Here is a 24099-nt window from a genome sequence, read left to right as displayed (position 1 = left end):
TACATTTTACACGATTGTCAAATCTGCATCATACAAGATTTGATTGCAGAAAAAAGAGGTGAGCACGAGAATATTCAGCTGGGAAATGTTTGAAAAAGGGTTGAAATTTAAAAAAAGATCCACGTTGGCATCACTTCAACTGGCTGATGTGTGATAGTGCTGTCAGCTGCAGCTAGAGAGCATGATTGGAAAAACCAAAAAGGGCAAAATAACAATGCCTGTAGTCATGTCTGACAAATCAATGAAAGCAGCTCGGCCTCTTCAGGCAGAAAACAAACATGGCACAGGGTATTTGATACAAAACTGCCTTCTTCGTATTTCAGAGAAACCACGAGACTGTGTCTGCTAAAAGAAAGCTTCAGACTGTCATGCTGAATTTGCACAGGGATACACTTATTTCCCAGACCTTAGCATAGGATGATTTCATAATCCTGGCTGCCTCAAAGCGGGCTACGCGCACGCACGGTCAGTATGGGAGAACAAGTAGGGCAGCAAGATTGATCGCAGATCACAGCGCAAGTTTGACTTTTCTGTAGTGTGCGCGTGCGTGCGTGCGCGTGCGTGTGCGAGGCTGTAGCGGAGTCAAGATATCCTCGCACCTCAGACCCGTGAAAGCTTCAATTGAAGAACATCTTTTTTTTTGTGTGTGTGTGTGTGAATGTAACTCCTTCTCAAGGAGGTTGTAACAATAACTCTGTGCTATAACTGCCACTCTGACATAATTAAAACCATATTAAAAAAGCAGAACACCAAATGATCCAAATGATCTTCTGGCGTGCTTCCAAGTTCTGGTTGTTTTTATTAGTTTGAAGTTGTACTATTTAGTTTGATACTTGTTTCGACGGTTACGAATGTTTGTTCGAAAGCGATGTGCGATGCGATCAACCCTTGATCGTTATCGTGAGGACCGATTGCTTCTTTGCACCACATAAGAAATCATAAATGTTCCATATGGTAAAACACCTTTCAACAGTTATTACAGGTTATGCAATGGAGCGAGTTGGCCCTGAAATGGACACTGTCCAATGACAAAGGTTTGTTTTATATCTGAACCAGTTGCAGGACAACCGGCAACGCCGAATGGGATTGTGGTCCACAATAGCGTTTCCACTCGACTCTACGTTGTATGAATGATGCCGAGTAAGAAGAAGATTGACAACTTTCTTGACAAGCCAGTATTACATATCAAATATTTAGAACACGAGAGGTGACGAAGAGCCTGTACATGTTGACATTGAATGTATTGAATTTGTTAGCACGGTATGTCGTGTTCCAAGTATTACAGATGGCATCCGAAAGAGAAAGAAGAGCACTCTAAAAGGAGGTAGTCATTAAGTTCACACCTTCTTTCCTTCCCAGTCTCGACATTTGAAAAGCAATTCTGGTTTATCAGTGCTCCCTCTTTTCATGTCTAATTTGAGGCCACAGCTTTATTTTGTTGCTCTACTTTTTCAGCTTCATTTGACTTTCCTTCCTTCCTTCACGCCATCTTTTTAATTAGCATAACTAATGTCCCCTGTTTCTGTTGCCGAACGCTTCACGATGGATCTCTTTCGGCGCAGCTCTCATCACTGAATGTTGTGTTAAGTCTCTACACTTGATATCGGCATATTGTCAAAAAGGAAATACGAAAAGCGAGAACGCAGCCGCTGAGCTCGCCGCCGTGTATTGAACTGAAGGCCTCCACCGAGTTTTGCATTTCCATTGCTGAAAGAGGACCAACTTAACTGATCTGTAAGTTCCCCCCCCCCCATCCTTCTGCCGAGGTACCAAGTGCAGGTTACTCAAAGTAAGGTCAAAGGTGGTGCTTCACACAATTCTCTCAGTTTATTGGTCAACAGGGAATTGCTTGATATAATTAACCTCTATTGCGATCCTCTGCGTACTGTATCGTCTAATTAGTTACTGTCCCACTGGGATGAGGCCATGTTATTTACATTTAGGGGACCGGCTATTGACATCCACACTATGGCTTATATAGCATTCTAAACTGTGGCAAGTGAAATCAACTGGGGGGGGGGGGGAGGTTAAAAAGAGACCGCTTGCTAATGGCTATGTGACAACACTATCAGCAGTAGACATCACGATACCTTTGAAGTTGTTGTTTTGCCTTCATACGTCCATTGTTTTCTCCCTCCAAAACTGCTGAACAGCGAATACAATAAAGTGAGGAGGCCTAAAGGGGGTCTCGCTCAAGTCGATTTGGACAAGATGACCAATTTCCTTTCCAGGACATTGATCCAGCTCCACCGAAAACCACTGCAATGTCTTTTTTTTGTATCACATAGATGGCTTACTCAGCAGCTAAAGCTAATGCTACTGTAATTCGGTATACGAATATGACCTGAATCGTAGCTAACCAAAAGTCCAAGGCAGGAGGAATGTTCTTTGCCGAAAGAACTGGCAGTCGTTTTCTCCTTCGACACATCGGCGCTGTCCTCTGCTGTACTTCGTAGAATCGAATCCAGCGTTTCCCCAACCTTTAGCGAACAAAGGCATCTCTTTGACATTGGAAAAAAGTTGCCGTGCTCGCAGCGAGGAAGCCATGACTTTCACGGGTTTATTGTACCTTCTGCCAACTCGCAGAAAAGCATTGCCTGTCACGACATGTCGCTGGCAGAGAAAGATGAACAATTATTATTGTTTATTGATGAAGCATTGATTGGGTCACTTTGGAACTCTTTTTGTGGAAATTCTAGACGGAGCCTGGTGATATTATGACGCACTCACATATTTGATAGCCTCAAGTATTTGAATGTACGACGAGTGGGAGTTGTGTCCGTGATTTGGCGTATTTGAGGCTCTTGGAAATCTGGTAGCTGTAGACAGACACTTTTCATTTGATCAAAAGTCTCCTTTGTTGTATTTTTATTCATTCATGTTGATCAGGAAATTTCACAAAATCTCTACAACTCCTTAAATGATAACAATGATTTAGGTCACATTTGAATGAATTGAATTCCTATAAAAAAAATACAGTGTGACTGCATAAAGCAAGGCCCATAAACATACGGTGAGATGAGTTAGGTCTTTAAGAACTTGTCCTGACCTCAACCCCATCGAGCACATTTAGGATTAACTAATAAATGAGAGCGAAAGAGAGGGCCAGGGACATTTGAGAAAGTTTTAACTGCAAAGCAGACACAGAGTTGACATTTTGATGTGCTTTCACTTCCTGTAGGTACGATACAATGAGTGTGGAGGTATTCCTGTAGCATAGAAGGATGTGTAGCAACAAAGGAATTTCTACGTCAACTCGCTGAAGCAGTCGCAAGCGTCAGCGTCCACTTCACCCTCGTGACATCCCGAGGCATGTTCGAGCTTCCGCTGGACACTGACCAAATGCTCCTCTCTACGCTGATGAATCCCAAGCTGCTTTTGGGTTTGCCAAAGAATACACGCTTCCATTCCGACCATATTACACCCTCAGCCGGCTTGAGGTCCGTTGGTTAAACAGATTGTTTGGCGATCCAGAGGGAATGACATCCCACCGAAGCTGTGCAACCTCTAAAGTAAATGAGAACACGCTGACTCGGCTACAGCTCACCATATCGGACCTAAAAAAGAAAGAGCCGGCGGGAAATGGAGTCATTGTTTTTGTTCCGTTGGCTGAATGACTGAGGCGGCATTTTTCCCGTTACAGCCCCACACCCCCTCCTGTTTTTTGTTTTCTTTTTTTTTTTAAAGAGTAGTCTGAGCTTTTTGCTTTCCAGTAGTTGATTCTTGTGGGGAATTAAGGGCAAGTGTGTCATGTCTGCCTGGTACGTCTATCATGACAACTACATACTCGGCATAGTCACGGCGGAGAAGTAAAGTAAAGTAAAGGGTTAGGATTTACTTCTTCACTTCCGTGCATCCATCCATTTTCTATACCTTAATTCGGGTCGCGGGCCACTGGAGGATAGCTGAGCTTCGTGTACCGCAACAATAAAGGAATTGGCATCACTCTACTAAAACCTTTGAGGGGGAGTGTGTATATTTGTTTTGTCATCAAAATCGACATTGGAACAATGGAAGGACTTTATAATAATGGAAATGTACAGTCCATTTAGAACAGAAAATGCCACATTCAGAGATCAAACTTCAGAAACCTCTCTCTTATTTTTCCGAACTTTTATTTATATATTTTTTGGTTGCCGCGATGGTTTCAGGCTTTATAATGATCTTAAGATAAAAGCCAAACTATTTGTAGTTTGTAAGTGAAGGTTGACCATATCATTATTTGAATGATGTGAAGAAAAGCCTCTCAATAAAAAGCTTCGCTGGTGGTTGATTTCCACTTTAAGACCGATCGAAAAATGGCCAGCCGTTTGCTCCTTTTGTGAGCGTGTCTCAGCTAAGCACGTCAGCAGATCTTCAACAGGAGTTGATAGTCCAAAGTTGGCACCGGTTTGCGTTTGCGATGGATCGGTTCTCCGGGTGTGACTCAGCAAATGTCTTCATCGTTGTCCGAATGGGTTAGTTCAAGTTACAATTTGATTGTCGGAGTTGGAGCAAAAGGTCAGTTGTCGAATTACAGGGTTGCGGTCAGGGGACAAGCCCATCTCTTTTTGGGTGCTACGCGGTTGACGTGACTTTTGAAATCCCTGCGAAAAATGAAATGGTGCTTGTTCTGCACAATGTACGGCTCATAAAGTGTTGGTTTTTTGATATACATTTCCTAACATAATGGCTTGGATACTTTTATTTCCTCAGCTGCAGAGAGTACAAGGCATCTATTAGCATCGACTCTCCAAAACCTTGGTCTCCAACCCTCTGCTAACTTTTTTTCCCCACCCTCCAGCGGTACGAGCGTTCACGAATGTCACATTTTGACATTTTTTTTTTTCCAATTTCCGAGCCAATGTCGAAATACTAAGCGCTCTTATCTGCGGAATGCTGCGCATTGTATAATTTCCTTTTTAAACGACACCGTTTCAGATTTACAGACGCCACGTCTGCTCTGCAAGTGGCGCGTGTAAACAGATTGTCACGTTCAAGGTAATTAGCGCCACCTAGTGGCACCTCGTGTTATATTCTTTCCTGTTTTAGGCGCTACTAAATTACATGCGTCTCAACAACAACGAAAGGCCGCTATGTCATTTGGCTGAACCAGATTATTGAAATAATTGCACTGAGTTGAGCTTACAGTGCATTTGGCTGGAAGTTGTTTGGATTTTTTTTTTGCACCCACATTATGGCTTCTCCTTTCAAAGGAACAAAGACTCCTTAATAATAATAATAATCCTAAATAGACTGAAGCACAAAAGTATTCCCAAACTCAACATTCCCAGCAAATGGTCTACACTCATCTCATATTTGATCTCCCTTGCACGGACGGATCCAATTACTTCCACTGTCTTCTTTGCTCATCAACACATGAAAGAGCGCAAACTATTGACAAATCTTTACTTGTGGAGTGAAAGTAATACGGGCCTGCAGGGATTCACTTAAGGGCGCTCTCCCTTTTTTGAGTCAATGTACTGTTCTCTTTAATGAGCGTACTGAACTGCAAGACGCTGTCTGATGTTGACAGAATGGGTTTGCACTGCCTAAAACGCTGCCACCCCTGAATTGGAGCTCGTGTCTTTGCCAGTTCCCTTTACCTCGGTTTTCTGCACTCCACCGTCCTTGCTCCATTTGCCTGTTAATGAATAAATAAAAGCTCCTTTACAGGGCAGTCTGGGTGACTTTAAGGGGGTAATTCACCCTTGTTCAGCCACCGTTGTAAAGTGACAACATTCTCACCGCTTCTTGGAGAGTTTTCAAAAGACACATCAAAGTTACAAGATGGGAGTAGTAGAACCAGAGAGAGACCTCCATTCTGCCATTTTGCTGGACATGTTCTTTATCGTGATACCTAGGTGCAATTTTGAAAACAGGAATCACTCACCCTGACTTCCATGCCCTCTTTTTTCCCATCCCACGCCCAGCTGCGCTTGGTGAAGTAGTTGACTGTGGCAAACTCAATCAAGGCAGAGAAGACAAAGGCATAGCACACGGCCATGAACCAGTCCATGGCTGTGGCGTAGGCAACCTTAGGGAGGGAGTTGCGGGCACTGATGCTTAGGGTCGTCATGGTGAGGACAGTGGTGACACCTGAGGACAGGAAACAAAATCAGTCAGTCTTTTGTCTCTTCCAGTTCTGCTTCTGTTTGTGTTTAGTTTTGGTTAATTGAATATATATAGAGAGATTTTACGCTGCAACTCCATACCTTAGTTTGACCTTCTTGCGAAATCAATACATTATAACCGTTGAAGGGCCATATGTAATAGTCGCATAATAGAAAGAGAAAGGAACTTGGACTAGCAAATTGCACCTCATCTTCGGATCTGGCAAAGTGATGACGCCATGTTAGGGTTAGCTGCATAGGCCTGCACTATCAGAATAAGATCAGTGCTACGTATGGCGTTAAATCAGCTTTGTTTTTTGGTCTGACGTCGCCCTTTGAAAGCCCCATATTCACCCGGCCACCAGCCTCTCAGACCTCAGTTATTATTTAGTGCATAAAAACTCAAGATGGCACTCACCAAACACGGTGCGCGCAGGAACCGACTCTCTGTTTAACCAGAAGGACACCTGTGACAGTATGACTGTCATGATGCAGGGAAGGTAGGTTTGGATCACAAAGTATCCAATTTTCCTTTTCAAATGGAAATATGTTGTCATCACGACATATTCCCCTGAGAGAGAGAGAGAGAGAGAGAGACGGAGACAGCGGCTCATCATTAAAAGTGTTATTATGACAAAGTCGGACAACGCGGTTTGACAAACGCTGATTGAATTAATGCGGGGACATTTATACATATTCAATGAAGTCTATTAATACCGTGGTTGTCATAGCATTCTCACCTCCCTATTTCCCGGCATGTTTAGTAGCTAAGGACTCTGAGGGCTGACTTTTCCTTAAGAGCAAAACATTCCTTGGCCTGTGCAATGCTTATTAAAGGAATCATTTAGCATCCACCTTCCATTTGGCATTTAGTGGCAACAGACCTTTACACTTTGTGTAGTTTCCCTTCAAACCACCAAACAGCACACCAAACAAAGTGTTCTCAGTAGAGTTTCTGAACACTTAGAGCGAGCGCACTTTCATTTGAGGAAAACAGGCCAGAGGGCACCGCAAGAAAGTGGTTTGCTCTCAAAGCGCCAGTGAAACCTGCCACGTGCTCTGAGGGCCACCGGGAGCAAACAGGGCAAACCTTTCACACCTTCAAGTCTTCTGGTTGCGCTGTGCTTCCGTCCTTCTGTTCAATTTCGATACCGCTTGTCTGTCTCGCTGCTGGAGCCAGCTTGAGAAACTTTGGGGCTGCATTCCACGTTTGAGCAAACTCATCCAAACTGTACACCTAAAAATGATTCCTAAACTTGATTCTGAGCTAGAAATGATCATGATCATGTTTTTGACTCCTATTGCAATTGGATAGCGTCAGAATGTTTGACCACATGGCTCCGATTCTGTTGTTCTTGCAACGGTGCCCTGTTCCTTTTTCGATTCAGAGCCCTCAAAGGTCAGGCTCCTCCATAGTCAGCGGAGCAAGTGTCATTTGATCAGAATCATCTTTATTGTCCTTAATGTCCCTCGCTCAATATGAAAAACTAAAAGTGCTAAAGCAATGCAGTCCATTGTGCCCAAATTGTGGGATGCACTTCCATTTGAGCTGGAGACATTTTCAAAAACACGTTTAGGCGGGCATTCCACTAACACTTGTTTAGTTTTTGGTCTTCTTGTGTTAACTGTTTCACATTGGAATCATCTTTATTGGCCAAGTATGTTACAAGACACACAGTGAATTTGTCTTTTGAGTCCTCTTTGTCATAAGTGCTAAATAAATCCAATTCATTTACTGACTTACTTTCCTGTTGTATCACTGTAGAGTTTGGACTTTTCCCCCCCACAGCTTTAATCCCTGCGGCTTAAAGAAAGATGCAGCTTCTTTGCAGATTTTCCCGATCCCACGTTCTGGTCTATTCTTAGCTTCTCTCTAACGCGCCGCAATCATTTTGACTGTTGATGATCTTTCTTTGATGTGCTCCGCGATGAAGTGTTAACTGTTCACATACAAAGATTCCCCCCCATGAGAGGCAGCAGTGCCAACCCACCGTAGCACCATGCTGCTCAGTACATTCCTTGTATTGTCTATGCACTGTACCTGTACTGGAACTTATGGTTTCTTTGCCAATAACGTGTCCCAGTAGGTCATACTGGTTGAGCCTGGAACCATCCTCTGCCACAGCAACCGAGCGCTCGTCTTCTTGAGTCCAGAGGTAAATCACCTCATTGTTGGTGTACGCATCTGGGAAGCAGTACGCACCAAACATGGATCAAAGAAAATGGATTAGAAGCTTGATTTCATGTCGAGAGTGATCATTCCTTTCTTGAAAGTCCAAAAATAAGGCAAGTCTTAATTCATCAATATTCTATTTATGGAAATTCTAAGGATTGATGGATGGTAAAATGGTCTCGAAACCTTTGAGTTGAAGTTGTGTAATGATAATAATAATAATAATAAAGTTTGAAAACGCTCTTAAAGGCTACAACCTGCCTGCATAATGACAGTGCAGTGCTAACGTTTGCTGTCGGTGTTACTTACAGCTTCCAAATTTCAGGGGACAGGCGTGCGCATCCATGGGGAAATCCTCCAGGTGCATGGGACATTCGGCATGAATGGTCAACCTCGGAGGGCGACGGCCGGGAGGGCGAGGTCGAGAGGAGACAGAAAATGACCGCACCAGTCAAAAACACCGGCCGAGGCACAACGTCCACTGTGTGTTTTGATGCTCGCTTGTATTTGTTGAACGGGGATCAATATAAGAGTCAATGTGCTATTTACTGAGGACACAAACGCTGGAACGCTGTGTCGCGCTAAAAGCAATCCATTTATAGAACAATTGAAACACAGAGACTAAATCATCCAAATAAAATACAGTACTCTATTTACAAACACATTCCAACCTTGAACTGTTTCCTAATCAAATCACAAGTCTAACAATAGTATATATATCATAATAATAATGAATAAATGCAGTGTTTCTTATTTGGAATGAATGTCATTTTATGAATTAGTTTTTAGCGGCTCTGTCGGCCCAAATGTATTTTGTATTAAATGTATACTATGGGTCATTTTTCCAATTGCGCAGGGATCTTCACATAGACCGATGAACACTGTTCAACCGCCTTGTTTATGTTCCATATTTCTGACAGGATATTTGACCTCTGCTTTAAAGTTACATAAAGACAAGCACGCACCTTAGTTGCGACGCCATCGGAACGAGAAGCTGCATTTTGAAGCGCTTGTCCACGGTTTACACACAACACAGAGAATCAGACAAACGGTTGCTGACATCGAGCAAGCAACACGGAACGATCCACTTTTTTATGGTATGCAATCCTTTTTTTTTGTTTTTGTACGACAAGACCCCAGTGATGATGATCGGTACGGAAGATGAATGAATGAATGACTCAACGATAAAGACACAAATTGAATGGCGCCCTCTGGATTTTCATCCATACATTGACGTCCCTCCGGGGATGACTTTTAATACTGCCTGCAATTGGATGGTTTTTAATCGCTAATAACACAGGAACGAACCTTTTGAGCATGGCGTAGTGACAAGAGATGAGAACTATACTACAGTAAACCTAGTGAATTCATGAATTCATGGGGATATGCTGAATCCTGTTCAGGGTTGCGGGGAGCCGGATGGGGAGCCCATCGAAGCCGCAAAGCATCTACCTCAGCTTTGGCTGAAAGGCAGACTACAGCCCGGACGGACCCGTTGCCAGCCAATCACAGGGCACGTATGGAGACTGACAACCATTCGCACTCGCATTAACGTGAACTGAACCCACACTGCCCACGTCTTACCTCATAGTGTAGAGAAGCGTGCCGTTGTCAACGAGTCGCAGAAGTTTGTTTGGCGTTGTCATGTTGTGGGCAACGGACTTCTTTCCGTTGTGGAAAAAGGTGTCAGGTGTCCAGATCTTGCTGGCCAGGAGGTTGTTGAGGGGCAACACCTGCATGGGCCCGTCAAATTTCAGTCTCTCGTCTCTCCAACTCTGGCGGAAAAAGACATCGATGGTGTATTCCTGTGGGGAGTAGAGTGTGAAGGTTTAACCCTATGACGCTTTCAGAAATGGTGCGACAGTCGCAGGTGTGGCATTTCTTCTGGAAAGAAAACAATAAGCTATGTCGTCACACACAGTTCTCCCCCGACAGTTGAAGAAAAGTGGACACAATTCATCTTCATTATAAGACCTGCATTCAACATTGATTCGTCATTTTAGTGTGTAGCGATGTTTGCACAAGCTATGCAAACACAACACGACACTGTAGGTGGTTGCCATGGCGGTGATAGTGACTCCATTTTCTTTATTGTAAGCCAGTTGAAAATGATTGGGAAGCTGTACGTCTAATATATAGAACTGTACATAAAAGGTGACTTGCCACAAGAGGGGTCGCAAACGTCACTCGATATTCACCAAGTTCTCAACATGCTCACAGAACAGACGACCGCCGCCCCGAACGCTTTTGCCTGCCGGCCGAGAGCTGCGGCTGCTGAGCTTCTCCAAACGCTACTTTTGTTGTTGGTGCTGAAATATTACAAGAGCCCTTATCTCAACACAGGTACACATTTATGATCGTAATATTGTTGACCACCAGTACACTTGACTGTTTTTTGGGGGGGGGGGGAATTACTAAGGCTTGAATATGTCGGTCAATATATTTTCCAAATTACAAAGGAAATATATTTCCTGTTCCGGCTGAAGGAGTCGGTGTCCCGGCAACAGACCTCCTCATTAGCAGTGTATAGCAGCCGTGCAGACTTGGGTGATCGATCATTTTCCTTTTTCTGGTGCGTTCAAAGGCGGTTCTTGGTGAGCGGTTATGTAGAACCGACTTCGCTGCGGGTGAAAATCAAAAAGCGCTGATCATTGCCAAGTGGCTTCAAAATCCTCAGCGGGGATTTGTAAAGCTTCTACTCAACACAACAAAATGGCCTCTCTGAGTACGTGCAGGATGGACGTTAATTGACGTGCCTGACCTTGCACCGTGCTGCCAACCAACTTGAAACCATTGCACTGCTTTGCCCTTAAAAAACAAATCATTGGATGTTACAAAAAAAAGGTTTGCCTTAAACCCTAAATCATGTTATTTATTAGCAGTCACAGGCTAGTATGGGACAATCACTTCATGTATGCCGTTAAAAAGTAAACAGAATCCATCATCTGTTATGCTAATCACGGCAGATTACAAGTAGATATGGGTTGTTTGCCCCGTGCAAACTGCAAACAAGTGACGGGCGTTAGGACAGCAGAAGCAGATGAACACACGCTGACGCCAGAGGGCAGCCGGATGAATCATTCCTTCGCTCAAAAGAAAAACAACAAACATTTCACAAGACAAACTGCGACGTTGTATACTAGCGCTCCGCTCCAGACCATGCTGCCATATTGGAAGGCAAGACACAATTGACTGTAAAACCAAATGGCATTTTTGCGGAGCTTATTTTTCTTTTGATGTCTTTTTTATTACTCACAATTTACCATCCCGACTGTTGGCAATCAAATTCTTTTCAACTGGATTTCTGTTGGTCGGTTTGTCGGAAGGAATACACGGAACCCGTTTTGAATTCTTTTCAATGACAAAAGAATTTCTAAAGTAAGTGTTATTATTTGTTTTACATCTGCAAATTGTCACGCGTGAATCTCGCAAAAAAGACGTATGGAAATATGTACTGTGTATCTACTGTAATAGATGGAGACATTTTCTGCAAATTGTTATTATTATATTGACTTTTCGGTGTGTTTTTTCGAAATGTCGTAAGGTGAAGTCGATCGGACTTCAGAAGGACTCCACAGGCTTTGCGGAAGATTGCGCTCAGAGTGATGACCTCTTTTATAGATCCATTTGTCTTTTAACATGACTTCTTCTTATTTTCACGGCAAAACCATAAAACCATCGGAAGACGAAGAGCTGTTCGACATCGCTATTGATGACTCCCAACTCACGAGACCTCACCGCTTTATTGTGTTGTTGTCTCACTATCACTTGCTCTCCATCCTCCATACTCTCAACCTCTGCTACCGAACACCAAATACGCGCATTTGTTGGATTTTCGATTATCGCCTGCTCCATGTCAGACTTGTTTTGCAGTTTGGGCTGCCCTTTCCGTAGCCGCAATTCTCGTCTGTCTGGTGTTTGGATGAATTGAAATCTCCAAACCGCACCTGGCTCAGCTTGCTATATTGGAGTTCATCTGCTTGCTTGTATTCCCCGCGTACAAAACTGCATCGATGGTCCAAAAGGCAAAGCGAAAACAAAAAGCCTCACACTAAAGGTAGGAACACTGAGACATTCTGTCATTGATCTCTTTCGCATTTGGATGCCCGTTGTTCGCATATTGATGAATGGATTGCGTCTGACATCCACCACACGTGTCAGTGGAGCTCCTGTGCCCCGATCAAATTCACCAAAATTGCATTCGACCAGCGCTCCACCCGCTGCGCCGGATGCGGTCCGAGCAGGTGTATGTTGAGACTGACCTTCTGCCACCAAATTGTTGTCACCGCACCCGGGCGCACGCCCTCATTGCGCAAGCCCGTACGCCCGGCTTGCCGCAAACCGGTCTGGGCAAATTGGCACACGTGGGCACCGAGCCTTGCACGCAAATCGAGATCCGCCGCATTTTCGCTGTCTTCAAAAATGGAGCCCTATATCTCTGGGTTGGCCTGTGAATGTCTCAGGATGCCCGCGGAAGAGCCGGGCGAAATGGGCGGTCTGGGTTTCTTTGCTTAGGTTAGGTTGCTGGTAAGCGGAAGAAAAAGGATGGCCTTTTCCCCGAAATCGAGAATAGCTTGCATTGTCCGAAATGCCATCGCACACGCCTGTACATCTTGAATGTTTGAGAGTCATTTTTTATGACTGCCGTGGTATTGTCACACTACTTTGTGTGTGCAAAGGCAACATCTGCGATAAAGAAGAAGCATGGCAAACTTCGGATGTCTGACAGTACCTCGTTAGCTGAAGTCTGGTGGAAAAAGAGTGAATTAAACGGGGCGGAATTAGCTAACCATTTCCAGGGTTGAAAAAGCAAGTACAAATAATGGGAGGCTGATGAGGAAAATGGAAATAGCAAGAAAATATCGATGCAACATGAATTTGTAAACATGATTACGTTTGAATGTCTGTGTCGATCGTCTCCGGTTGATAGTCGGCCACCTTTTCTCCTTTTAAATACATGACAAACGCCAGCTTACGATGACGCAAAACAATGTCATCGTCGTATTGTTCACCGTTGAAGTCAACAATCTGCATGAGCTAACCTTACGTGACGGTTGCGATTTAGCGCCCGGTAGAGATCCGCCTTGCCGTGCACCCAATGTTACACATGAAACATGTGAATTTGACAATACACGGCAGGCTGGAGATGACACACAGCGCTCCCTTCAGGCGGCACATCCATTATCTCCATTCTTTTGAGCTTCACCGGGCAATGTAATCATTGCTCAAAGATTTGATTGACGGCAGGTGATTAGCGGTCATTTTTTTTATCTTCCGTTGTCAAGAACTGTCTCTCTCTGTGCTTCTGGTGAATTCACCTTTCCCTGTTGTGAGCGCAACCTGTATGAGATTTGCAACGGACTGTGAAACTACTACAAACTGCAATTATCTTCAGTGCTCATCTTCCTGCTCTGAGGCGTAAACACATTTAGCGCTTCGCTGTGTTCAGCCGAAGGCACATTTTGTTCCGCAAATATAATCACATTGCAGTCAACAAATCAACAACAACGCCCATAACGGCATCTCTTAAAACTTCTTGTCATTAATAACCATAAAAGTAAACACTTCCCATTTGGTTTTATTGCTCTTTAATGACTTCCCCAGTTGGTCCTACTTAGTCATAGCACGTTTTGATGATATGACAGTATAGAATTGTATCACCTAAATGATGTTAAATATCATGCACCAGAATGAGGACTTGTTCAATGGGATGCCATTCTTAAAGGAGACCGAACATGATGTCATTTATTTCCCCCGATGTAAATCAGGTCCAGGTGTCTGTCCCAATAAAATACCACAAGGATCGAGAAAGAATTATAGCCAGTTTCTTAATCCTTGCGAAACTGTATATTTTGAGGGGGGGGGGGGCAAACCTATTACAGTATGTTAAACCATCAGTGATTGATAGCGTGTTCAGTGGACCTTGGAATTTTATGCACACAAACTGGTAACCTGTCTTTGAAGCGGAGTTTCATCCTAAAATTGAGAGCAACTTGCTAGCTAGTTGCCTGTCCCTAGAATTGAAGCCAGAGGGGTCAGAAAAGGTGATAAATACTGTATATATACACAGTCGTAGGTTTGCGACACTGACTGCTTTTGTAAAGCAGCTATTCTCTGTTCGCAGCCATGCTGTTAGTGTAAACAATGCAATTCAGCGAAGAGCTAGAAACTATGAAAGCCGCTAAAAAAATACTGCATTCATCCTTGGCTTGTGCTCAACTCCTCTACAAACTTTCATACAAATCAATTCTGTATGATTGCTTTTTTTTTTTTTTTAAACGCACCACTATGTCCTTCTATTTACTTTTCTAGTGCTGCAACGATGACTGTTGTAGAAAAATACAATTATGACAAAAAAGCTACACCCAAAAAGTTATTTTGTCATAACACTGTTTTAGATGACATAATGATAGATGGAGGTAATAATAATAATAATAATAATAATAATAATAAAAGGCTCATCATGCATCAACATGCATACTTGTGTATGCGGTGTGGATCGTTTCAGGGAAAATAGAGGCGAGGAGGACAGAAACATAGACAGAGCAAGTAAGAATGACGAGGCTGGAGACCAAGGAGCACACCCCCCCCCCCCCCCCCCCCCCCCCCGCCTCCTTAGTGGCGATCAGCGTCAAGATCGGAACCTACGGCAGGGCCTTGCTCTGACAAACTGCAGAGATTTGCCACGGTCGCCCGCCCGCTCCGAGCTCATTGCCCTCACTCCCGGCAACATTGCTTGTTATTTGCTGAGCATTCCAAAATGTGATTTCTTTATTTTTTTCTGAAGTGTAAAAAGAGGTATGGCATATTGGGTTTGAAGGTTACAGGTGAGAAGCGAGACGTTTCTGGGACATTTGAGGTTGGAGATGGGTAATTGGACCAGTGGCTATATAGTACGTCCAAGTAAGAGTAAGAGATCCCCTGGGCTATAGCGTCGTGTTTGGGGAACAGCTCATTTTCAACTATTTCTGCAAGCGTTTGATGGCTGGCATGACGTAGCCGGCCGGAGGGAAGCCTTGTTTAACACTATTGGATTACATTCTTCCATTTAGCGGAACCGGTCATCGACGAATCCTTCGATGTAGCACCATTAACAAGTTGACATTTTCACTTAACTAGAGAAATGTTTGTATCTAAAAACAATGGTTTTTCGAGCCAATTCCTGTTTTTGGATACCCACTATTCCAGAAGGTGCCACCAATAAAAATAACCTTTGGTTGCCATGAAACTGGGATATTGTTGTTCACTTCAGGAGGAAAGATTGTAGTCATCGAGCAAATGGCTAAAGAAATGGAAACGCTGACTAGAATAGGAGGTATAGGATGGAAATTCACTGCATCTACAAAAAGCCTGCCTGGATTTTCAGACATCTATATAAAAGAACATTTCGGAGTTCTTTCCACTTGACATTTAAGTTTGATTGTTGGAGCCAAACGGTTTCTTTCATTTCAAAAGAAATGGTGAGCCACTCTATAGCTACATTTTGTAGCTTGTGAGTGCCAAATACGCTGCAATTAAATGAAAAAAAGCTCAAAATAACTCGCCATGGCCATTATTATGCGTTCCCAAGCTCTGTAAATGCGGCCAAGCACTGTGCTCGGTAGTCATCGTTAGTATTTGAACTCACAACTCCCATCCGCGCAGTGGCTGCCCTCCTTTCTCGTAATGGGGACCAATTCCGGCAATTTGTATTGCTCACTATTGAAGTCTGCCATCGAGCGCTACTCGTGAGTCCCGTTTTTCTCATCGTAGAGTAAAATGTTGTTATATTCATTTCCCTTTCTGCTCAGTGACCAGTTTCCAATCTTTTGTAAATTGTGTAAGTTTGTTTTTTAATTCATAGATGAACTGCACTAAATCATGTGTGCAAAGAACTATCACATCAAAAAACCAAAAACAAAGCAGCTGCACTTCTCTGTCGTGCACTCGTGGTGCAACTTTGGACCGATGTTGAAATGGAAGGCTTGAAGCCTCGATGTGGTCTTCGTGTGCTCAAGGAGAATAAAAGCAGCGACATTGAATACGCAGAAAGGGCCGACACGTCGGGAAACAATGATTGTAATACGAATTGTCGATGATTGTAATAAAACAAAAGTACATCATTGTTCGGCTACAATGCAGTAGGGTAATTTCCTGAAAGGTTGTATCAATGGTCCAATAAGCAGTCATGTGCTTCCAATGAAATAGACTCCAATTGTCCCCTCTATTTGAGACGATGTGCCATATGTCCTTTAAGTACCCTACGCGACAACTTGATTCATGCGCTTTGCAAGTGGGGCATATGAAGACAACGCAAGATGGGTGCAAAAAGCGAGCCACGGAAACCCCCGAGGGGGGTGTTATCTGCTGAAAAAGATAAACGTGCTCTCTGTTGTGATACGAACATGCTCATGACCCAGAGTCATCGCCCAGATACGATGGATGTGAGCATATTGGTATTATTATGTACTGCATATACAGACGTCTTTAGGTTATGCACAATGGGGGAATTGAACCCTTTCCACAAAGCGTATCGGCATATGCGTTTAAAATGCGTACGAGCCATAGAATAGCTGTTTTCTTTTGAATGCGTGAATTGAATAACAATTGTACAGTGACGAGTTGAGGAGAATGTGAGAGGACTTTAAAGAGTTTTAAAGCAGGCCAGAGACTTTGAAATCTTGACTTAGCCGAGCAACACAAGACTTCGATCATCTGCTGCAAATACCCCTTTAGTGAAAGCAAGGGAATACTCTCTAAAGACCTCAGCCACTGTCATTATCACTAGCGATATACTGTATCCATTTGAAAAGATCCTTGTGGATTTGTATAAAATGTGACTTTGACTGCACCGCCGCACTTTGTGTAGACCTCTAGTGAGACCGAAGAACTCCAAAGCTCACTAATCTAGCTCCATAATACAAGATGTCAAGCCAGCTCTGAGCTCAAGCAAAAAACGTCCTTACCCCGAGGCGGTCAATTATATCTGCCGTGATCAAATATGTCTTGCGTCCAATGTTTAAAGGCGCTCATCCAGGTCTCTTAAATGACTCTTAAATGAATTTCACGAATAAAAAGGTTTGCATGGTCTGGATTGTTGATCTAGTCTGTGCCTGTTGAAGATGACTTCATTGTTGATTGTTTTACTTAGTTCATCATTGTTCAGTGGTCTGCCTAATGGCTAATATATGCAAGGCTGTACTGTAATTAAAATGATTCATGATAATAACTTGAACTTGTTATTTTGCCTCATTGTTGTCAACATTCAACATTGGCATTGCATCAGTTACATTTGGATGGTTTTCCTTTTTGTATTTTTGACCGTCTAGTTTTGTTATTGCATAACCAGTACTTAATGTTATTTATATACAGACTTGAGTAGACCAATTTCCCGACGGAATGATTGACAGTATATTGTTTACTTACAATAAAACCTACAAATAATATATTCCCTTGTAGAAAAAAAGGCAGGGCCATAACTTGATAACCATAAACAGCTACACTGTTGTAAAAAGTACTTACCCCTTTCTCAAATTCTTTTTTTTTGCATGTTAATGCTTAAGATCATGAAGCAAATGTAGATATCAGACAAAGATAACCCAAGTAAACATAAAATGCAGTTTTTCAAGGGTGATTTAATTTCTTGCCCTGTGTGGAAAAAGTAATCGACCCTCATGAATGAACTGTGGTTGATCGCATTTTTGGGGGGAAAGCGAGTTCATTTTCAAGCCTAATTACCTCCAGGTCTGTTCAATCAAGAAATCACTTGATCAAATCAACCTGTCTAACAAAATGAAGTGGCTGCAATCTCCACACAGATGTGAAAGGAACAGAAAATGCTCCATTTCAGTTGTTGCTGCTGAGGGTGGCCCAACCAGTTAGGTTAGGTTTAGTAGGCCATCACTTATTCGCACAGGGCCAGGTAGCTTTGAATAGTCGCCCCCCGACTTATTTTAGGTTTGCTTGGGTTGTCTTTGTCTGATATTTATATTTCTTTGCTGATTTCAAACAAAGTCAGGAAACTATGCAAAAAAAATACAAAGTTGAGAAGGGGGCCGATGCTTTTTTTTTTTAATGGGGTTAACATGAGGGGTTAGCAAATGTAAATGCTTTTGTTGAAAGAGATGAAGATGGAAGGAAAAATACTCACCATGTCAGTGTCCGACACTGGGCCAAAACTTGTCACGTAAATGTTTGTCGTCACTTCGGTCACACTCTCTGTGAAAACCGACAGAAAGGAACGCGACGTGAAACTCAGAGCAATCATTCTCGTCAGTCTTGCCAAACGCATTATTCATGTCCATACATAGCAAGGCTGTAAATTAGCACTTGCTTAATGGGGGTTAACCAAATTTCATGTCACTATTTAAAACAGGCTTCTGGCGTTCAAAACAAAAAACGACTGAGCAAATATGATTTTCTTATTGACATTGTTAAAATGAAGACACATTTGACAATATTTCCTTGACGTGGAAGCTAGATGAACTATTTCTAACTGGATGGGATCATCCCTGTCACTGTTCTTCTATCTTGTTTGGATGCCAGAGTTGCATTAAGCAGAATAATGTGGACGTAGCTGTCCTACCCGATGTGACGCCGTTCTTCTTTCCACCGCAAGCTCGATGAGCCTGCGCTATATGATGAAACAACAATCAATTCGTTCTTAACGATCAATTCATCGATTCCTAAGCCCGAGTACAAACACAAGCTAGATCAGGGTTTACGGTCCCAATCTTTATTGCGGTGTGCTGAACTGACCTAGAGACATGAATTCATTGGCACGGGAAGGTTTAGGGGCAAATCATTTCTGATGGGCTCCAGGTTGGTAAATCTAACATTTGTCTAGCTCAAATGTATTTTGTCCACACCAGCGAAAAATGCTTTTAGAGCAAAGACATCCACTTTGACCCAAAATAATGTGGTTGTTTTTTTGGGTCTGCACATAAAGCAGCTTAGCATCTAAGGACCGGCCCTCTTGTCAGTCCTTCGCAATGGCTACAATTATTTGCTATTACACGGTTGTATAGACATCATACAAAATATGATGAGTAAATGTGATCATCTATTATGTATGACCTTCCAATGTGTTTTCTGCTCAAATTCTGGAATAATTGCATGTATCGCTGCACCTTACATTAGGGAAACTTGCAAATGGGGAAAATGATCAGAATGCATCAATGTCATTGAGAGTTGCTGAAAACCACCTCAATTTGAATTGGAATGAATTAAGTAGGACACGAGGCAAGGGTAGCGGTAGACCAAGATTTGTGGCTTGAATCAGCTCCTCTGGGGCGGATATGTGAAGCAGCCTTTTGGGTCTCTTGGCGAGACAAATAGCTTCTCCCGTTAGCGCAACAACTCGAGAGTGATGGGACTTTTATCCAAAAGCGAAGGAGACACTTTGCGCTAACTATGTCCCGGACCTACGAGACCACCCGCAGGTGAAGTCTCCTTCTCTTCTGGTGAAGAAGCCCCATGAGAGAAGCGATCCACTTCCGCATGAATCATCCCGACGACACAAATAGTTGGCGCAAAGTGTGTGATTATCACCACGCCGCGTCAGCTGTGTTTGCATGGCGTGCATCGGTGGAGGAAGAATGACTTTGTCTGTTTTCTTTTTCTGTTTACAACAATGCATGCATCAGAGCATTAACGGCAGAGTGAATAGATGTTGCTGAAAACGAAATGAAATTGAGTTTTGAAGTTCTATACATTCTAAGCGACTGATACGTTGGCACACGATGATCGCTCTTGTAAGTCTGTATATGACATGATGATTATATTGCAGCTTTTCAAATAGATACCTTTGAATTTGTTGTGATTGATTTCTATAACTGTAAACTTGTAGCCTTTCAACAAGAACCCCCCCCGTTCTGAAAGACCAATAAGTGACTTCGATGCATTGTGCCAGATTCCTCTGTTTGGTTGCAGCTTCGAAGCCTTGTCGCTTGGTGGTCTGCAGCCTGGTAGCGATGCTTGTGGCCTTAGCAGCAAGCAGTGAAGCACAAAAAAACCATTCCGGCCGGATGACTGAGAAAAGCTCCGCTCAAGCATGTGGCCGTACTTTGTGGGAGAATTGGTTGAAATGGCATCGCTTTCTCCTGACATGTGTAGGCAGGCTACTCACCACGGATGTCTTTCACTCAAGGGCCAATGCATCCATCCATGGACATTTAGCTGCACTTCAAAGGGATGCTAGTATTGGCGTGTCATCAAAACATTAGTCACGACCGCCACTGTGCAATACAGAGCCTTACCTCCCAGCCCAGGACGGAGTCTGTTGTCGTATCCATCCAACAGTCTGTCTAAGATGCGGGTGAAAATTGTGATATTATTACTGTCGTCAGGCAGCGGCTCTCTGTGTCCAACAACGGCACTTTAGGAGGAAACAGACCAGAATGAGGGTCACAAATACGAGTGGCAAAACAATGAATCAAGCATGTACTGCATTTCGCGTTTGGATCTTGGCAGCGATTCGTGCGCATTGTCAAAACAACCTGAAAGTTCCCTTCCTTCCAAGTGTAGGGTTGCACTTTGCAGCCGCATCGCGCTGAGAGGTGCTTGTAATTGACAGCCCCCTTCACCGAGACCTCACCGTGTCACGCAATGGAACTCTACCCTCTATGCAAACTACAAACATTCATCCACTTTCTTTCTTTCTTTGCCCTGTTCCTGAAAATTGCTTTTACCATCCACTATTTGATGTTGCATTTTGCTATGATTTAGAAGTCATTAGAAATACTTTTGTGAATCGTATGTGTTTCGGCAGGAATTAGTTGGAATATTCTGGCAGCAGCAAGCTCACCCTGCTCCACCTATTGTATTTATCAAATGCCATGTTTTCCACATTAACTTTACTCACCGCAACCCTTTGTGAGAAATGTCATGATATGGTATACAATAAGTGACCGTAGTTGTTACCAAGTACTTATTAATGTACGTCTCATAATCATCAGGAGAGAATTGCGGCAATACAGTAAGGCTATTATTGTTCAGTTAGAGCGCTGATGATTTAATGAGTACAGCCTTTAATTAAGCTAGAATCCCCCGAAGGGCTAAAATATCCAAGTCATTCCCAATCAGCAAATACTCCGTGCACTGATAGCAACAATGTTCCAGTAGCAATGGATACAATTTATTTTAAAAAAAAAAAGCTCTTAACAACTAACCTGCAATTGGCTTAAAGGGGAACCTTTGCAAATCTGTTTTAAACAGGCCTTATCTAGTTTCATCTGCCTTGCAACGAGAACAAAAATAAAACTAAAACAAATCCATCAGCGTCCAACAGAGCTACAACGTTAACATTTAAAGCATAAATATGAAAAATGTCAATGTTGGAGTTGGCTTGGGCATACTTGTTTCAAGTCAAGATATCAAGTGTCATAGTGTGAGCGGCAGTTCAAATGAGACAAAATCGATGAAATGCTCCATATTTCCAGGGATTACATTATTAATTATTAATATTCATTCGGTCTCCTGTGAAAAACAAGCATGTCAAATATTTCCTAACTGCAATATTTTCTATTGCTTGATGTCAGTCTGTCTGACGTCTCGTAAGATTCTGAGAGGTTCCGCGTTTGCATATTTGTCTCGGTTCGTCGTATAAATTGTTGATTTTCAACCTGTCTGACGGCATTTTAAGTTCAATGCGGCGTGGAAGTTTGATGGTTAAAAGTGAATTGCGGCTACTTGATCATTGCATGAGAAAAATTCATAAATGCTGTGTGAAGCACCTCTGTGACATTCTGTTGGTTTAAGGCCTCAATACACCAAAATTCCTCATTTTGTATGTCCTGTAACAAAATCAAATCATACTTGATTTCTTTTTGGGGAAAACTAAGATTAAGCACCCTTTTTTGTTTGTTTTTGTTTTGGGGTTTTGTCTTGTTTTTGGGCAATTTGTAATGTTTCGGTCAATATTGAAGAAATAACAACCGGGCTGAAACGGCAAACAATGTTTGAATCCACAACGTGATTGTGATCTGATTTTTTTTTCTGATTTTAAAACAATGAATAAAACAACAACAACAACGCTGTATGTAATGCAGCATGGCACATAAGAGAAAAATATTTGTAAACGTTTCAGGCCCCACCCGAGTACTCAGCAGCTAACACGCTGACGACATGGCATGAGAGCAACTTTAAGGTCCTGTGAAATGCTATTTCTCCTTCCCATTTCCAGCAGAGTCGATCGACAGCGACGGATCAATGCTCCGTGTTCACTAATGAGCTTATGTAGTTTCATAGGATCAAAGCGCTAGAAAGGTAGGATTGCTGAAATATCTGTGATTAACTTATGGCATCGATTGTAACATTGCTCCCATCGGTGCGGCGTGATGTCACCTCCGAAGATTGGATTGGATTGGATTCTAATTTGAACCTGCATAAAGCGCTGACAATGACATGGTTCATACCTTTCGCGGATGGTTCAGCGAAATGGTGAAATATTCCACAGTGGGCACTTGAGGATGCATCTCTTTCTTCTTGTTATTCGCATCACACTAGCTGCAGTGATACACGAGCCTCAGATGCCATAAACATCCAGATATTCCAGCACCCAAGTGGGAGCCGATGCACTTATTGAAGAGTTTTATTGTCGAGCACCAGGGGCGAGTCAAATCAAATAACGTTAATTAGCCGAGCTGCTTGAAGCGTTGCGGAAAGAATATTGAAACCTGATAACTTTCCTGGCTGAGGCTTTGGGAGACCTAGTTGGGATATTATAAATATTTAACTCCAAGCACCTATCATCTCAAGCTGCGAAAATGTGGGGGGGTGTTCTCATTAGCACATCCCTGACGAATAAATTCCTGGCTAAAATGATGCATGGGTTACCTAATCTCTCCAACAAGATCCTCCCATCAACGATATATTGATAGTTATGCAGCGGCGCGTTACGGAGCACATTGTCTTTTATCAGTGGGTGCCATGTAGCGTTTTCAAGCCTTAACAATGCGAAGGATTTGTCTTCTGTCGTCCACTTGCCTGTTTAGGAAGATTAGATGCAACGGACGGACGACTTGGAACAGTTGCTAACCGAGCGGTTTGACTTCAGTCGAGGGGAGATGCTGCTATAGTTTTTATCGACCTCAACATATTTGCCCTTGTCATCGTTTAAAGAGGTATGCTGAGGATACACTGAAACTTCAAATGCACGAGACTTTGTGTAACCTGGAATCTACTGTCAAAGCCTTTGGAGTATAAGTGATTTCTTCCAGCAAGGCCTGTAGAATTTCAAAGTATTCTGGTCAATATGTCAACAATAAAGTGCCAGTTGATGCACTTATTGAAAAGGTTTTCTATTGAGCACCAGGAGTGAGTGAAATCAAATCATGTCACTCAACGCGTCTGATTTAAAAACAAAAACAAAAGTTCAGTGAGATGCACACAGTTGCTGTCTTTCTGTCTGATGTATTGTCATGGCAATTGAATGTGTCATTGTTTACTCGTCATTCAGTTCCCCCGTTGTCGATCGAGGACATTTAGTCAAATGCCCATACTTACGATACTACTGTGAAGATGCAGCTACTGAATATGAAAAGGATCTTGTTCAAACAATACAAATAATAGCCACAAAGACATTTCCGTTATACCCGTTGTGATGAGGAAGTCTATTTCCAACTTCCTCCAACTCTTCTTTTTTTTCCCATTCATTCCAACTGGACTATATTTTTCAGCAACATGGCCCGTGCAAGCACTTTATTAGTCTCTCAACAGAAAATTCAGTTTAGACATACAACATGCTATGCACACAGAGGAATAGACTCGCGCTGATGGACAAACATCAGAGGGAGCGTATGCGCAGAAGGGCAGCAAGGGCAGTTGGGGACTGAGTGCCAACGTCAAGAGTACCTC

General features: G+C 42.8%; 1 protein-coding gene and 1 long non-coding RNA gene across 8 annotated transcripts in view; one reads left to right on the top strand and one right to left on the bottom strand.

Annotated features, from left to right (window-relative positions):
* The window catches only part of gabra3 (gamma-aminobutyric acid type A receptor subunit alpha3), a 56616-nt gene that overhangs the window by 6997 nt on the left and 25520 nt on the right, over positions 1-24099 (bottom strand). For 6 of the 7 annotated variants that reach the window (XM_061751312.1, XM_061751308.1, XM_061751309.1 and 3 more), the window contains 7 exons: positions 20502-20620; positions 18395-18462; positions 9850-10070; positions 8575-8657; positions 8134-8277; positions 6511-6663; positions 5873-6078 (listed from right to left, as the gene is read on the bottom strand). In XM_061751312.1, the coding sequence (XP_061607296.1) occupies positions 5873-6078; positions 6511-6663; positions 8134-8277; positions 8575-8657; positions 9850-10070; positions 18395-18462; positions 20502-20620 (994 nt within the window). Of the gene's footprint in view, positions 1-2545; positions 3558-5872; positions 6079-6510; positions 6664-8133; positions 8278-8574; positions 8658-9849; positions 10071-18394; positions 18463-20501; positions 20621-24099 lie in introns of those variants that run through there. The other variant, XM_061751314.1, reaches the window with a different exon arrangement.
* LOC133466984 (uncharacterized) overlaps positions 10752-24099 on the top strand; it is a 35059-nt gene continuing 21711 nt past the window's right edge. The window contains exon 1 of the long non-coding RNA XR_009785101.1: positions 10752-11643. This is a non-coding gene — a long non-coding RNA (uncharacterized LOC133466984). The remainder of the gene's footprint in view (positions 11644-24099) is intronic.

Source organism: Phyllopteryx taeniolatus, chromosome 17, assembly GCF_024500385.1.
Source record: "Phyllopteryx taeniolatus isolate TA_2022b chromosome 17, UOR_Ptae_1.2, whole genome shotgun sequence".
Taxonomy (NCBI): Eukaryota; Metazoa; Chordata; class Actinopteri; order Syngnathiformes; family Syngnathidae; genus Phyllopteryx; species Phyllopteryx taeniolatus.
The sequence above is the reverse complement of the archived record's forward strand: the minus strand, read 5'-3'. Positions and strand labels throughout refer to the sequence as shown.